The sequence below is a fragment of the Pelodiscus sinensis genome, chromosome 2 (assembly GCF_049634645.1).
Source record: "Pelodiscus sinensis isolate JC-2024 chromosome 2, ASM4963464v1, whole genome shotgun sequence".
Taxonomy (NCBI): domain Eukaryota; kingdom Metazoa; phylum Chordata; order Testudines; family Trionychidae; genus Pelodiscus; species Pelodiscus sinensis.
In genome coordinates this window covers 36690180-36705154 of record NC_134712.1, presented here as the reverse complement: position 1 = coordinate 36705154, position 14975 = coordinate 36690180, and the positions used below count along the sequence as shown (strand labels likewise).

At 41.1% G+C, this 14975-nt stretch overlaps 1 protein-coding gene and 1 long non-coding RNA gene across 11 annotated transcripts in view; one reads left to right on the top strand and one right to left on the bottom strand.

The window, feature by feature from the left end:
- Positions 1 to 14975, top strand: part of VPS13B (vacuolar protein sorting 13 homolog B) — a 999042-nt gene that overhangs the window by 352256 nt on the left and 631811 nt on the right. For all 10 annotated transcript variants that reach the window (XR_012901295.1, XR_012901296.1, XM_075920306.1 and 7 more), the window contains one exon: positions 207 to 380. Coding sequence is in view for 8 of the 10 variants with exons in the window: in XM_075920306.1 (XP_075776421.1) it covers positions 207 to 380 (174 nt within the window). In the remaining 2 variants the exon portion in view is untranslated. The remainder of the gene's footprint in view (positions 1 to 206; positions 381 to 14975) is intronic.
- Positions 3727 to 5165, bottom strand: LOC142826983 (uncharacterized). Its single transcript, XR_012901299.1, has 3 exons — positions 5044 to 5165; positions 4104 to 4165; positions 3727 to 3851 (listed from the first exon to the last, which is right to left on the bottom strand). It is a non-coding gene; the product is annotated as an uncharacterized LOC142826983 (long non-coding RNA).

Sequence of the window (14975 nt, the reverse complement as noted above, 5' to 3'; positions counted from 1 at the left end):
GCAACATTATTTTAAATTCTACTGCATATAAAAATTTGCAAAATAAGTTTATAAGGAAGTTTTTTTTACTATTAACAAGTATTAGTTAATGCTCCTTTGTATTTTGTCTATACTTGTGCATTTAATAACTGTCCTAATCAGGCTACTGAAAGCTAATGTTGAATTAGCTTGTAATAATATGTGTAAAAAGTTTAACTTTTATTTAGGTGATGGTGGAAAAGAGAAGCTGATTCCTTTAGTTCAAGGCCCTTCTGACACCAGAGACCTACACAGCAGCAAATGGCTCAATGAAAGTAGAAAGCCAGAATCTCTCTTAGCTCCAGATTTGGTAGCTTTTACAATCCAGAGTCCACAGTATATGGATTACTGCCATAATTCTGGTAAGTGCAGAACTCTTGTTAAGATGGTATCGCATTACATTTTCATATCCAATGTAATTTTTAAAGAGGGTTTTGATATAAAATGTGCCAAATGCCTCAGTATCTGTTTCAGATACTGCACAAATTATAACGTCAGTCTAGTTCACACTGAAACATAAAAACAAAACATACTACTGTAATATATATTCACTTAGGCTTCGTCTACACTGCTGGTTTTGCCGGCATTGAGTATGCAAATGAGGTACAGATTAGCATATCACCTTGTCTCATTTGCATAATTTATGCACAAAGTTTTTGTGCAAAGGGTTTTCATGGAACGAAAAATAGTGTGGACGGGGTTTTTTGTGCAAAATCCCCATTTTCTGCAAGATCCTTATGCCTCACGTAGCCTTAGATAAGGCATGCTTAATTGACTTTGCTTTGAAAAAAATATATACTGTCTTCTGCCTACATTTTTTAGTTTGACAAAATCCATGTTGTAGATGTTAATTTTATCACAGTTTCATATTTAACTAAGGTTTCATATACAGAAGCACAAGTTAGTTCTGAATTTATATAAGATTCAAAATGATTCCTGTAAATCTGTAGCATAAACAATTTCTATTAAAAATGAGTTAATCCAGATAGCAAAGGAGTGTCAATGTTGGAAACAGTTTGGAAACCAGACATTTAGGCTTATCTATCTTGCTACACTGCTATAAATGTAGAGGGTAAGCAAGTTGAGGTTTTCTGAAAAGTTTGTGTAGGACTTAAATTTGCTGTTTTTAAAGGTTTGGTAATGCCTGTATAGATATGAGCCCTCATGTGACATGTTCATGAATTCTGTGGTATTTAAACAAAATATTGGCAACTGGTGGTCTGTTTAAATGGATATTGTCAGTGTGAAATCCAATTAGTTAAAAACAATTATATAAAAGCAGTTTCTCATACTGTATCTGGCATTACATCTCCCTGCTAATATGTGTTGATGTAGTAATCACATTTTCCTATGTTTAAAATGTTGTTCTCACCCTTGATATAGTTTTAAAGATCAAAACTAATGATATGGTTAGCTGACAAATGTACTAATTGTACCAGGGAAATAAAATTAAATGCACACACAGCACTGAAAAACAAAAATACATTTCTGTAAGCACAACGTACACATGGAGGCTATGCCAAGACCCCTTTGAATATATTGTCTTGTGTGCTGTTTTTTTCTTCTTCGCTAAATTGTCCGTTTAATAGCACTGTAGCCATATTTTAAATATTTATAGTAAGATTTTTATAATGATTGTTAGGTATTTCAATTTCTGCAATGAGCAATTGCTTGAAGCAGTCAACATTCAGACATCCCCTTTTCTTTCCTTTAAAAAAGCTTCTGAACATCTACCTACTCCTCAGCAGTTTTCTCACTTTAGTGACTGCATACCCTTCTACATATTCATGGTTCTTATCCCTGACATTTATATTGTTTTATACCTTTTCTTTTCCAGTTTCTCAGTTTAAGGAGCTGATGTTTGACTAACACACACAACTCATTTTAAAGGACTGTATATACCTATTCTCATTATGTAAATTATAATTATTATTTATAGTATTTAAGTATACTTTAGATCACCATGAAAAAAGTTCCTATTAATATTTGAGCTTTTATAAAAAAAATTAACTGATTATTGGGAGATAACATTTGATAGGATGGAAAATAAAAAAAAAAGAGCCAGATTTATGTACATGGACATGGAGAGGCTCATTATAGTGAGGCAGGAGCAAAATAAATCCTAATAAGGAGTTATGGTAAGTGTTTCATAATTATTCTTGTCAATTTCAGTTAACAGATCTGTAAGTTTATAATGCTACTACAAATCAAGTAGCCAGTTTCATTCTTAGCAAATTGGAGGTGCTTCAGAGAAGAGCCAACACAATGATTGAAGAATTGCAAAACATGCTTTGTAGCAATAAACTTAGAGTTCAATCTGTTCAGTTGACCAAAGAGAAGGTTAAGAGGTTTTTAAGTATTTACATAGAGAACAAATATTTGATAATGGGCTATTCAATCTAGCAGAGATTAGTATAACACAACCCAATAGCTCAAAGTTGAAGCTGGACAAATTTGGATGGCAGTAAGAACATTTTAGCAATGAAGATATTTCACTATTGGAACATTTTACCAAGCTTTGATGTATATTCCATCACTGACCATTTTAAAATCAGAATTGGTTGTGTTTTTAGAAGATATATTCTAGAAAATAGTTTGGAGAAGTTCTTAAGGTTGTGTTATACAGTAGGTCAGAATAGATGATCACAGTACAGTAGCCCATTATTCTGTCTTCAGAATCCAGAAAACATTGAATGGCAGCTAAAGAGCGTGCAGTGCTGAAAATGGACAATTTTTCCTCTTCCTTTTCCTTTTGGAATGAAAGCCATGACAGCTACATATGGACAAAGTATTTGTTTTCCATTTATGAGTGTATAAAGGGTGTTATGAACATCATCTGAAGCTGCTGACAAGAAACCATTAAAGCTAATTTGGGTAGTTTGAGAGCTATAATAGGTTTAAACTGAGTTTGGAGGAGGAAAGGATATTGAAAGTTTATGATGCAGTCAATTTAGAAGAATAATGGTGGCTGAGCTCTCAGTGTGTCCACCAGTGGCCAAGTCCTCCTCATCTAACTCTGATGAGGTGGTTGTGGGACCTTCCAAGGCCAGCCCTTTAGGGAGCATCAAGCCCTTCTCTGGCAGGTGGCTGAAAACTCAGAGGTTGAGAGCGGAGCAGAAGAACACACTTTTCAATGTCCTCTTGGCCTCCATGCCCATCCAGGTTGCTCTGTCTGCTCATGATGAGGTCCTCAAGATTGCCAAGGCACTGGGGTAGGTGCCGTCCTCCCTCCCACCCACCTTAAAATGGATTGAGAAAAAATACTTCGTGCCAGCCAAAGGTTTTGAGTATCCTTGGGCTCACAGGTTGTGATGCGGCCAACAAAAAAGACAAGCAGATCCCTACCACCGCCTCTGCTCCTAAAAATAAAGAAATGTGAATGGGAAATGTGATTTATTTGGCAGAAAAAAATGTTAAACAGCCAGCATACAATTCTGGCTGGCAAACCAACAAGCCCTTCTGGGCCAATATAATTTTAATCTTTGGAACAGTCTTAGAAAGTTCCAAGAATCCCTTCCTCAGGATCAGGCTCCAAAGGTTGACACCTTAATGGAGTAAGATACTGTGGCAGCCAGATGCTCTCTGCAAATGATGTCGGATGCAATGGACTTGATGGGAGTGATGCAGTTCCTGGCTCCAAATGGCAGGCCTCTCCCAGGAAGGAGATGCAGACCTCTAGTCAGAACCTCTGGCACAGTGGGGCTGTTCTCTGACCAGATGGATACCCATCTACATTGGTTGAAGGACACTAATTTGCATGCATTCCCCTCAGGGAACTAGAAAGCCTTTCTGTCCTCCACCGCTGTAGAGACCTTGGCAGACCCATCAGTAATCTGCAAGATGAAGAGACCCTGGGTTTAGCCATCACCTTTCTTCCTCACATTCACCAGCTCATTCCTGACCTGCTGAACACCCGGAGGCCAAAAGTCACCCCACCAGATCTTTCCCATCTTTTCCTCAACCATCTATTGCCCTAGCAGCTTGACTGGGTCCTGGACACAGTAGCTCAGGCTACACCCTTCAGTTTGTGGATAGCCTTCTTTCCCATGCCCTTGCTTCCATGTCCGGGTTCAGAGATCTCTCACCTGAACAATTCCTGGTTCAGGAGATCATGTTCCTGCAGTTGGAGGCTGTGGAAGCGGTTCCTCTGGAAATGGAAGGAAGAAGGTTCTACTCTTAATGCTTTCTAATTCCTGTAGGGGTTAATTGCGGAAGAACTTTGTACATGCAAGTTTAGTGGTGGTGAGGCTTGCCTTCTTTCCCCCCTTTCCCTTTCCCGTACGTCTAATGAGCCAGAAGCAAGTCTTTGGAAACATAGGCCATTTAAGATGAGCATTGTTGCCAGTATAGCAAGAACAAATACAAGATAAGGGTAAAGGGCAAGAACGCATAAACAATTCTGTTTACCCTAACATACTGATCACGTAAACAAGGCCAAAGAGCAAGTAGAACTAGATCAGAACCAGATTGATAACTAACAGCTAAGTAAGGAGTATCCCCTGGAAATTTATAAACTGCCACAAACAAGGCAGAGAACTATATTTAAGGCTGCACCAAAGCACAGCAATTTGGACCTCACCGATGGACTTTGGGTACCAGTGCTTCGGAAACTGAGACAACCTCCTACTTTGTCCGTAGCCGACTCGGGATCCCCAGCTAGCAGGAAGGGATGTAAGATATGCCACTTCTTTATGTTGCAGTTCTAGTTAAGGGGTGCAGCTGTTAGCTGTCAGGAAATAAACTACTTGTATTTGACAGATACCTGTGTAGCGTCCTTTGTACTTTGAGAATCCAGTGTCGGACCTGAGACTTACTCTTGCCGGCAACAATTCCGAAGGCCAAAAGAGGCCTGAAACCCATCCTGGACCTGTGTGGCCTCAAAAAAAAATCTCTCCGAAAGTTGAAGTTTGTCATGATCTCTCTGGCCCTCCAATATCTCTTTCCATTTCATGGCGCTACCCTTTGGTCTGTCCTCAGCCCAAAGGATGTTCATGAAATGTGTGGCACTGGAAATGAGCATCATACCTCAGGCATCGAGTCCATTTCTTTCTGTATCTTGATCACTGTCTCATCAAGGGAGGTTTTCGGAAAAGGTTCAAGAGAAGCTTCCATTTGATGCGTTCCCCCTGAAGTGGGCTGAGCCTGTTAATAAATATAGAAAAATCAATATGGATGCCGGTCCAGCACAGAGAGTTTATTAAAGTAGTTCTCAATGCCATGAAAACAAGGGCCTTCCGTCTGGAAGCATGCGTTCAGGCCATGGCGACTCTGCAGGTATTGCTAAGGCAAAAATTTCCAATAGCTGTGCATAGGGGTAAGCATACACCTAGAATGGAATGGACATGAGCAACAGTTAGCAAAGTTAGGTAATTTGATGTTTCTGCCTAGATAGGGAATCAAATTCTGAGATTCACAACTAGTGGAGTAGATGGACTGTTTCTGAAATGGGTGTACATTGCTAAGCAGAAACACTGCACAGTTTAAAAAAGAGTTACTATTCATTTGGAAGTACGTACCAAAAGTATTATAAGAATGAATAATAATTAATAAACACTACAATAACATTTCTTTCTATTTGCAACTTAATGAGTTGCTGGTGGGAGAATCAAGAACTTATAGAATTATTATTAAATTACAGTGATTGTAACCTAGTAGACAAACCTGTGTACCTAGTAGACTTGGTAAAGTGATTTTTACAAAAATATTAAGAGGAAAAGGGAGATCTGTCTGTCTGTCATCTGTTTTAACCATTTCTTAACAAAGACTGATTCTTTTTGTGTGTATTTGTATGTCCACAAAAAAGTGTGACAGGGCAGTATCAGTTTGCCTTGTGCAGATATCAAATTACTTTCTAATATAAAAATACCAGTTAATTTTGATTTTAATTTTGATTTTGTTAATAACAGTTCTGGCCCGTAAATGTAACTTTATATGTTCATAGAATCATAGAACCATGGAGCTGGAAGAGACCTCAGAAGGTGATCAAGTCCAGCCCCCTGCTCTAGACAGGACCAATCCCAACTAAATCAACCCGGCCTGGGCTTTGTCAAACCGAGACTTAAACACCTCTTGGGATGGAAACTCCACTACTTCCCTAGGTAACCCATTCCTGTGCTTCACTACCCTCCTAGTAAAATAGTTTTTCCTAATATCCAACCTTGACCTTTCCCACCACAACTTGAGACCATTGCTCCTTGTTCTGCCATCTCTCACTACTGAGAACAGCCTTTCTCCATCCTCTTTGTAGAACTACCACTTAGCTGGTTGGTCCCCAGACTGTAACAGTGCTTGGGATTCTTCTGTCCCAAGTGCAGGTCTCTGCACTTGTCCTTCTTGAACCTCATCAGATTTCTTGTGGCCCAATCCTCCAATTTGTCCAAGTCACTCTGGACCCTATCTCTGCCCTCAAGCGTATCTATCTCTCCGCCTAGCTTAGTGTCATCCGCAAATTTGCTGAGGGTGCAATCCATCCCCTCATCCAGGTCATTAATAAAGATATTGAGCAAAACTGGTCCTAGAACCGAACCTTGGGGCACTCCGCTAGAAACTGACCGCCATCCTGACATCACACCGTTGATCACTACCCGTTGGGCCCAGCCATCTAGTCATCTTTCTACCCATCTTGCTGTCCATTTATCCAATCCACATTCCCTTAACTTGCTGGCAAGAATATTGTGGGAGACCGTATCAAAAGCCTTGCTAAATCAAGGTATATCACATCCACTGAGTTTCCCACGTCCACAGAGCCAGTTACCTCATCATAGAAGCTAATCAGATTGGTCAGGCATGAATTTCCCTTTGTGAATCCATGCTGACTATTCCTAATCACTTTTCTCTTTTCCAAGTGACTCAAAATGGATTAATTAAGGATCCCTTCCATGATTTTTCCAGGAACCGAGGTAACACTGACCGGTCTATAGTTCCCTGAATCGTCCTCCTTCCCTTTTTTGAAGATGGGCGTTACATTTGCCTTTTTCCAATCTGGGATTTCTCCCGACCTCCACGACTTTTCAAAGATAATGGCCAGAGGCTCGTCAATGACATTTGCCAACTCCCTCAGTACCCTCCGATGCATTAAGTCCGGACCCATGGATTTGTGTACATTTAGCTTTTCTAAATAGTTCCTAACCTGTTCTTTACCCATCAAGAGCTGTCTATCTTCATCCCCTCTTGCGTCACTTAGCGCATTTGTCTGGGAGCCCACCTTATCCGTGAATACAGAGGCAAGGAAAGCATTGAGTACTTCATCTTTCCCCATATCATCTGTCATTAGGTTACCTACTTCATCCAGTAGTGGCTGTGCACCCTCTCTGATCACCTTCTTGTTAACATGCCTGTAGAAACCTTCCTTGTTATCCTTCACATCCTTAGACAGTCGCAATTACATATGCGCTTTCGCCTTCCTGATAACCCCCTGGCATTCTGGAGCTATACATTTAAACCCCTCCCTGGTCAGTTGTCCAAGTTTCCACTTTTTGTAAGCTTCCTTTTTGTGCTTAAGTTCACCAAGGATTTCCCCTGTAAGCCAATCAGGTCTCCTACCATGTTTGCCTCTCTTGCTACGCATCGGGATGTTTTCTTTCTGTGCCTTACATAAGGCTTCTTTAAAATACTGCCAGCTGTCCTGGACTCCTTTCCCCTTCATGTTAGCATCCCAGGGGATTCTGCCCATCAGATCCCTGAGGGAGTCAAAATCTGCTTTCTTGAAGTCCAAGGTATGTATTTTACTACTCTCTTTTCTTCCTTTGGTCAGGATCCTGAAATCTACCATCTCATGATCACTGCTTCCCAGGTTGTCACCCACCTCCACTTCCCCTATTAGTTCCTCCCTGTTTGTGAGCAGAAGGTCAAGCTGTGCACGGCCCCTGGTCGGATCCTTCAGCACTTGTGTCAAGAAGTTATCCCCAACATTCTCCAAAAACTTCCTGGATTGCCTGTGTACTGCTGTATTGGTTTCTCAACAGATGTCAAGGTGATTAAAGTCCCCGATGAGAACCAGGGCCTTCGATCTGGAAGCTTCTCTCAGTTGTCCGAAGAAAGCCTCGTCTACCTCATCCACCTGATTCGGTGGCCTGTAGCAGACACCAACCACAACATCACTGTTGTTGTTTGCTCCTTTAAACGTAACCCATAACCTCTCAACAGGTTTTTCTCCCTCTTTATACTGTAGTTCAGATCAATCATAGTGCTCTCTTACATATAGTACAACTCCTCCTCCTTTTCTCCCCTGCCTGTTCTTCCTGAATAGTTTATACCCTTCCATGACAGCACTCCAGTCACGCGAGTCATTCCACCAAGTCTCTGTTATCCCAATTAAATCCTATATCTTGGACTGGGCCTGGGCCTCCAGTTCTTCCTGTTTGTTGCTCAGGCTTCTCGCATTAGTGTACAAACACCTGAAATAACCAGTTGATCACCCTGTCTTCTCCATTTGAATCAGGGGTCCTCCTTTGTTGCTTGTTCCTCTTTGCATTTCTTTCTGGTATCCGATTTTCCCATTCCCCTCAGGGTTTTGGTCACCGTCCCCCGATGAACCTAGTTTAAAGCCCTCCTCACTAGGTTTGCGAGCCTGCCTGCAAAGATGCTCCTTCCTCTCTTGATTAGGTGGATCCCATCTCTTCCTAACAATCCTTGTTCCTGGAACAGAGTCCCATGGTCGAAGAAACGAAAGCCCTCTCTGCGACACCACCTGCGCAACACGCATTTACATCCTCAATTCGACGATCCCTGCCCAGTCCTTTCCCTTCCACAGGGAGGATGGACGAGAACACCACTTGCACTCTGAATTCTTGGATCCTTCTTCCCAGTGCTACATAATCTGCAGTAACCCGCTCAAGGTCATATCATTAGTTGCCACATGGAGAAGCAGGAAGAGATAGCGATCCAAATGTTTGATCAATTTGGTAAGCCTCTCAGTCACATCCTAAGTGCGAGCTCCCGGTAAACAGCACACCTCTCGAGATTCCAGGTCCGGATGGCAGATGGATGGCTCAGTCCCTCTTAAGAAGGAGTCCCCCACCACCACCACCACCCGTCGTTTTCTTTTGTGGGTGGTTGCCGTGGAACCCCCATCCCTAGGATTAGGTATGCCATGCCTTCCAATAGATGGTGTTCCCTTCTAGTTTCTTCCTTGTGAGGTCCCTTCCAAAGCATTCAGCACTTTAGAGCCTGTGGAGAGAGCCTGAAAGCGATTACTTACCTCTATAGCATTGGGGGATTCCCGTGTTGGCCTTTTTCCCCTTCTAGAAGTTACATGCTGCCAGTTCTCTTCCTGGTCATATACTGCCCTCTCTGGCTCTTCTGCCTGCCATGCTTGAAGGATTAAACTCTGCCTTCTATCAAGGAAGTCTTCATCCTCTCTGATCGAGCATAGGGTTGACACTTGGGTCTCCAGTCCTCTAATTTTTTCCTCCAAAATGGCGACCAGCTTGCACTTCGTGCAGATGAAATATGTTCTTTCTTCTGGGTGGAAGACAAACATGACACATTCTGTGTAGGTGGTAACAGCAGACTTATCACCATCCATCGCTGCTGTCCTGGAGAAGGGATTTTAAAAGAAAGGCAAGAGAACCTCACCCCCTTCCCTCTCCCCTTCTAAATTCCCTGTTAGCACTCACCTGTTCGCAAGCTCCTTGGTCGCTTGCCCACTGACTTATAAAGCCCTGGAGTGCCTGAAAGTCCCTACCAAGGCTCAGCCAATCAGCAGAGGCTTCTAGAATTCAAACTTTAATTAGAAGCCAACAGTTTCCACCTGCCAATCACAACACACACTCCATGAAGGGTAGGGGGAGGGAAAAGGGGAAGTGGAGAAAAAAAAAAAGAAAAGCCTCACCCACAAAGGGGAAAAAACAAACAAAAACAACAACAAAAAAAGAACACACACCAACCCTCACTCACAAACATAAGCTCAGCACACAGCAAGAGAGCCCCAAACATAGCGCACACTTCCCTCAAGAGTCCTGTATCTGCTTCTCCTTAACCTGGAGAACTCCCTCTCTAAACTCTCTGTTAGCACTCACCTGTTCACAAGCTCCTTGGTTGCTTGCCCACTGCCTTAGGCCATGTTAACACTTTTAATTGTGTTTCTAAAATCTGTTATCTATTACTAGATTGCTGAGTGTTTTTTTTAAATATCCTTTAGCCCTGCGAATGTCTCTGTAGTGTTAGTGCTTCCTCGCCATTGTTTTGATTGCAGTATACAATAATGTAATGATACAGAAAGGGGATGACTGGCAGGATTTTTTCAGTTAAGGAACTAGTGTTTGATAATGCCTTCTGATCTCTATTTGAAGTAGCTTGGATATATTGACATCCAGAGCAAGGTGTGAAGTCTATTAATTTCATCTGGCTTTTGAAGACAGATGAGGGACTTGGAAAACGAATGGCAGTGTTAGGCCATACCCTACCAGCTAAATCAGCACTACTGCAATTAATTCTAAAACGTCAGTTTACTGGGTCTGGTGAAGAAGATATGCTGAATCAGTGAAAAAGTGCTCTCCTGTTGATGTCCGTTCTCCACCTCCCTAAGAGGTGAAAGCTATGATTATGGTAGATTGTGCCTGTCTAAATAGCATGGTGTAGACATCACTCTAATTCGCTCTAAATTACTCTACTTAGTTATGTAGCCAAAGTTGATTTAAAGTATTACTGTAGACCAGCGCTTTCTGTTGAACGAGCGTCTATAGGAAAGATGGTGTGAGCTGAATAAACTGTTTTGTTATGTGCTATAAAATAATTGACAAGGCACTCAGAGTCTATGTATGGATACTCTTTATTACTTAAATTTGAAGAAAATACACTTATAAATATAATTAGCAAATGTTCTTCTTTGAACTGAATTTATTTATTTTTTTAATACTATAGTGGTGAAGCAAGAAGTAAATCATGTTATTTTTGGGATGATTTGAGATAAATTAGTCCATCCAGTGGACAAAAAACAAATTGATAGTGAAAGATTTTTCTAGTTTTATGTGGAAATAATTAATAGTAGAGAATAAAAATTTTCAAACCATTTTAAATGTTTATTGGGAATTGGTAGTGCCTCATCTTAAAAGTTACTTTTTTCTTACGTTTTCAAGCATTTTGAGACACTTCTATTTAAAAGTATTTTTAATAACTGCATACTTTCACAAATCACTGAAAGCAAATTACTCTGAAATGGAATATTAATATGTATGTGTATGTCTCAGCTTCCAAAAATCCTATGAAAAAGAATGCACTGAAATGAACAAAAAGTGTCATAAATTATAACTCTGCAGTAATGTTATTCAATACTTTTCCTACTATGCAAAGGTTAATTTTGTTCAGTAGGGTCAATTGGAAAGGAAAGGGTGGGCTTAAAATCCAATTTTGTGCTTTTTTTTTTTTTTTAAGCCCAAGGGTTTAAATGAAGTTATCAATAACATTTGTTTTTCTGTTTCACCACTCTGGTCTGGAATAGTGTAAATTCTATCAGAAGTCAGTTTTTAAAGTTAGAAGAATGATGCTTTACACATTTTCAATATAAATATAGATGCATATCTTTGTGTAAGAGAAACTCAATGAACTGCTTGAAGATAAAAATATTTTTGGTATCACAAGTTGACAAGTAAGAAAAAAAGCTTAAATATTGTAGTAAATAAAGACAATTCACATTTGTGGTTTGGGCATAAATGCGTAAAAATTATGCCCATCTATCTTATTACATTTCCTTTCCAATCCCTGAGGACTTCACTATGTACTTTATCTATAATTGTTGCCAGTTTTCTATCCTGTTCCCACTGGGTTATGGTGCAAAAAACCTTATCCTCTCGATGACAGAGCTTGCCTGAATGATTTCATGCTCTTAGCATTTTTGTTCACAGGAATTAGGGGCAAAATGTAACTACAGCTGAACATAGCGTCTATTTTTGTAATTCTGAAGTTTAGACTTTGTTATTGGAACTAAATGAAGAGATGCAGGTGTTCTCTCCAGTTCAAGTCCTTTGGGATTTTTTGATGGTAGATGCTTGAAAAGAAAATGCATGTGTTTCCAGAGTCAAACAGCAGCTGTGGACAAGGATTTATGCTTTTCTCAGAACTAAGGGATTTCAAAATGTTACATTTAATCACATGCACAGAAAAGAGAGCAAATGTTAAAGATGTTACATATAAAACTATGGTCTAATCTTTTTACCATACCAACTAGTTGTGGGAATATAGGAACAAAGATCTTCAATCTTAATATCAACAATTTCAAAAGGATTATTATGGTTGCCAGGGCTCAGACTTTTGAGAACTGGGATTGTAGCACCAGAACATTTTTATCCTCTTAATTACATTTAAAATATTATTCTCATTATTTTACCTTTTAAAAAAAATCTTGATACAGGTAATACATGTTCCAGAAAACATGTATATAATGTTTGTATTATATGTTTGTAAATTAGATGAATTCCATTAACCTGAAGTTTTTCAAAATTGGGTTGACAACAATAGTTAAAATACATGGAGTGCGAGGCTGAAATTAGAAAAGTTTCCAAGTTACAGACCTTGCCAAATGTTTTACTGGTAGCAAGTGTTCTGTCAGTTCTGTACTTCTAATAATTTAAGATTTGTTAGTGATACTAAATGAAAAGTGCTGTCTACATGCATATTATCCATGATGAGTAATCTTATTACATGTCACATTTATACTTTTAGAAAGTGGTGACTTTCTATGTGTTAATTGTTCCTTGTTAAAAAGCGACTTTCAAAGTGTGAATAAAGTTCATTACAAAATCTTTAAACACAGAGTGGGTTACCATTTTAGCAATTATATATGACCCAGATTCACCATCTTCTCTCTAATTTTTTAATAAGGTCTGGAATTAGCCTGCTTCCCTGCTAGCTGAATCACCAGGCAATCTAATGAGCACAGCTGGGCCCATATTGAACCTTCTGATTGGCCTAAAAGCCTGATTAACCAAGGGAATCCAGAGTAAGGGTGTTAAAGAGCAGTTATTTTGCTCATCATGTAGTTGATACAATTTGTATTGACTACACAATTAGTTAATAAGGAGAGGCTCACTCTGAGACCACTACGCCTGTGCATTTTAAATGTAATAGCCCAGTGGACCTGTGCAAGCTGGGTTTGCTCAGTCCTAGCTTGCACCAGTTCCAGCAGCCCCTGTTCATGGCAGCCTGGCTGGCTGTAAACAGGGTCTGCTCCAGCACCCGGCTACCGTGAACAGGGTCTGCTTCAGCACAATCTGTACGCTCTGAACATGCAAGTTGCAGCTCCAGCTCCCTAAAAACTGAAGATTTCTCTTCCAGTACAGTGGTGCTGTCAGCAATTTTCACAGATTCCTTTATCCGTGTTATCTTCTGTTGCCACAATAAGCACTTTCCACGAAACAAGCATGAGTGGGAGCATCCACTTAGTAACAGGGGAGGTTCTGGCCTGGACTTTCCCTCTTCTAGAGAGATCTTATCTGACCTGGGCTAGTTTGAAAACCTTATGCAAGCCATGGTGCCACTTTTTGATGACCAAAGTTATGTAGCACAGCAGAGTGAGTTTCAAGCATTGTGATAGAGGTGCTGATCGATTGTCAAATTCACGATTGAATTTCAGAGCATGGTAGAAGATACCAAATAGAATAATCTAACAGTGTTATCACTTTCAACTGTGGCAAGGTCCTTACCCAGACCCCTTGCCCTGGGACCCCTTCTTTATCCACAGATCACCCAGAGACCCTCTCTTCAGCAATCACCCATATCTTTCTATTGTTTGTGCCAGCTTCCCACCACCTTCTATTTACAGAGCTTTATTTTTCCAATAGCTAACTCAGCTACCCTCTGTAGCTGGCTAGGGAGCACACTGCCACTTCCCCTCTGCCTATCTTATCTAACCCTCTGGCTAATGAGGTCCTTAGCCATTTCCATTACCCTTTCAGGCATGAGCCTGCTCAGCTGGCCTCAGTTGCCATTTTCAGCCAGGCTGTAGTGGCAGAGTCTGTCTCTCAATCTACTCTCAAAAAAGAAATCAAGGATGAGCTGGTGTGGATGGAGTCCCCACCTGACTTAGACAATCTAAGTGTTCCTTTGCATAAGGATTAATAGCTGTCTGACAGCACTGTAAAGAGCAAAGCTTAGCCTCCTGTGCCCACTCATTTCTCTGGCACCAGTTCACCAGTCACCAGCTTTGTCTCTCCAGGTTGAACTGAGTGACCATGCAAATCGACTAAGCCCAACCCAACCTTGCCTTTCGCATGTACCAAATGATGGGCTTATGCCTGTACTGTGCAAAGCCTGGATAAATCACATCAGGCTAGCCTGCAAAGGTCTGACTTGTGTCCCAGCTGGGAAATGCCAAGTCCCAGTTTCAACAGCGAAGTTTGGGCTGGGCTGGTATTTGTCCCTTCCTTCTAGTACACAACATCTATATATGTCAGCTAGTACTGTGGCAATGGCTAAGCAGAACCTGACACGTCTAAGATTCCACTTCCAACTTTAGCAGTCCATCATGACTGAAGTTCACAGGAAGCACTGGTGTATTCATCTGTCTCCAGTGATTTTATGGACTTGGACATTGTGCGAACATGTGCAGTCCCCATTAGGTATGTTAGCTATCAGTTAATTAAATAGTTGACTAACGGCATGAATTCTTAACAGTCAACTATTCTATATTCCCCATGGGTGGGTTTGGCAGCACCATAGAGCTCCAGGTGGGAGCTGGTCCATGAAGGAAGCCAGTTTAAAAAACAGCTCCCCTGGTGGACTGGCTGCTGCCACCCTGCACTGCTGCCTTGGATACAGAGGCAGCAGTGTGGGGTGGCAGCAGTTCCTGTGGGGGTTCAGACTTTCCTGGATGGAGGCGGAGGGGGAGGCTGCTCCGGCAGCAGCCCCTATTTGTGAAGGATCTCAGCACCCCATGGACAGGGGCTGCTGCTGCAAAGCAGCCTCTGCCTCTGGCAGGCCTGGACTTACTGCAGGCAGAGAATGGTTCGTGGCAGCCTCAC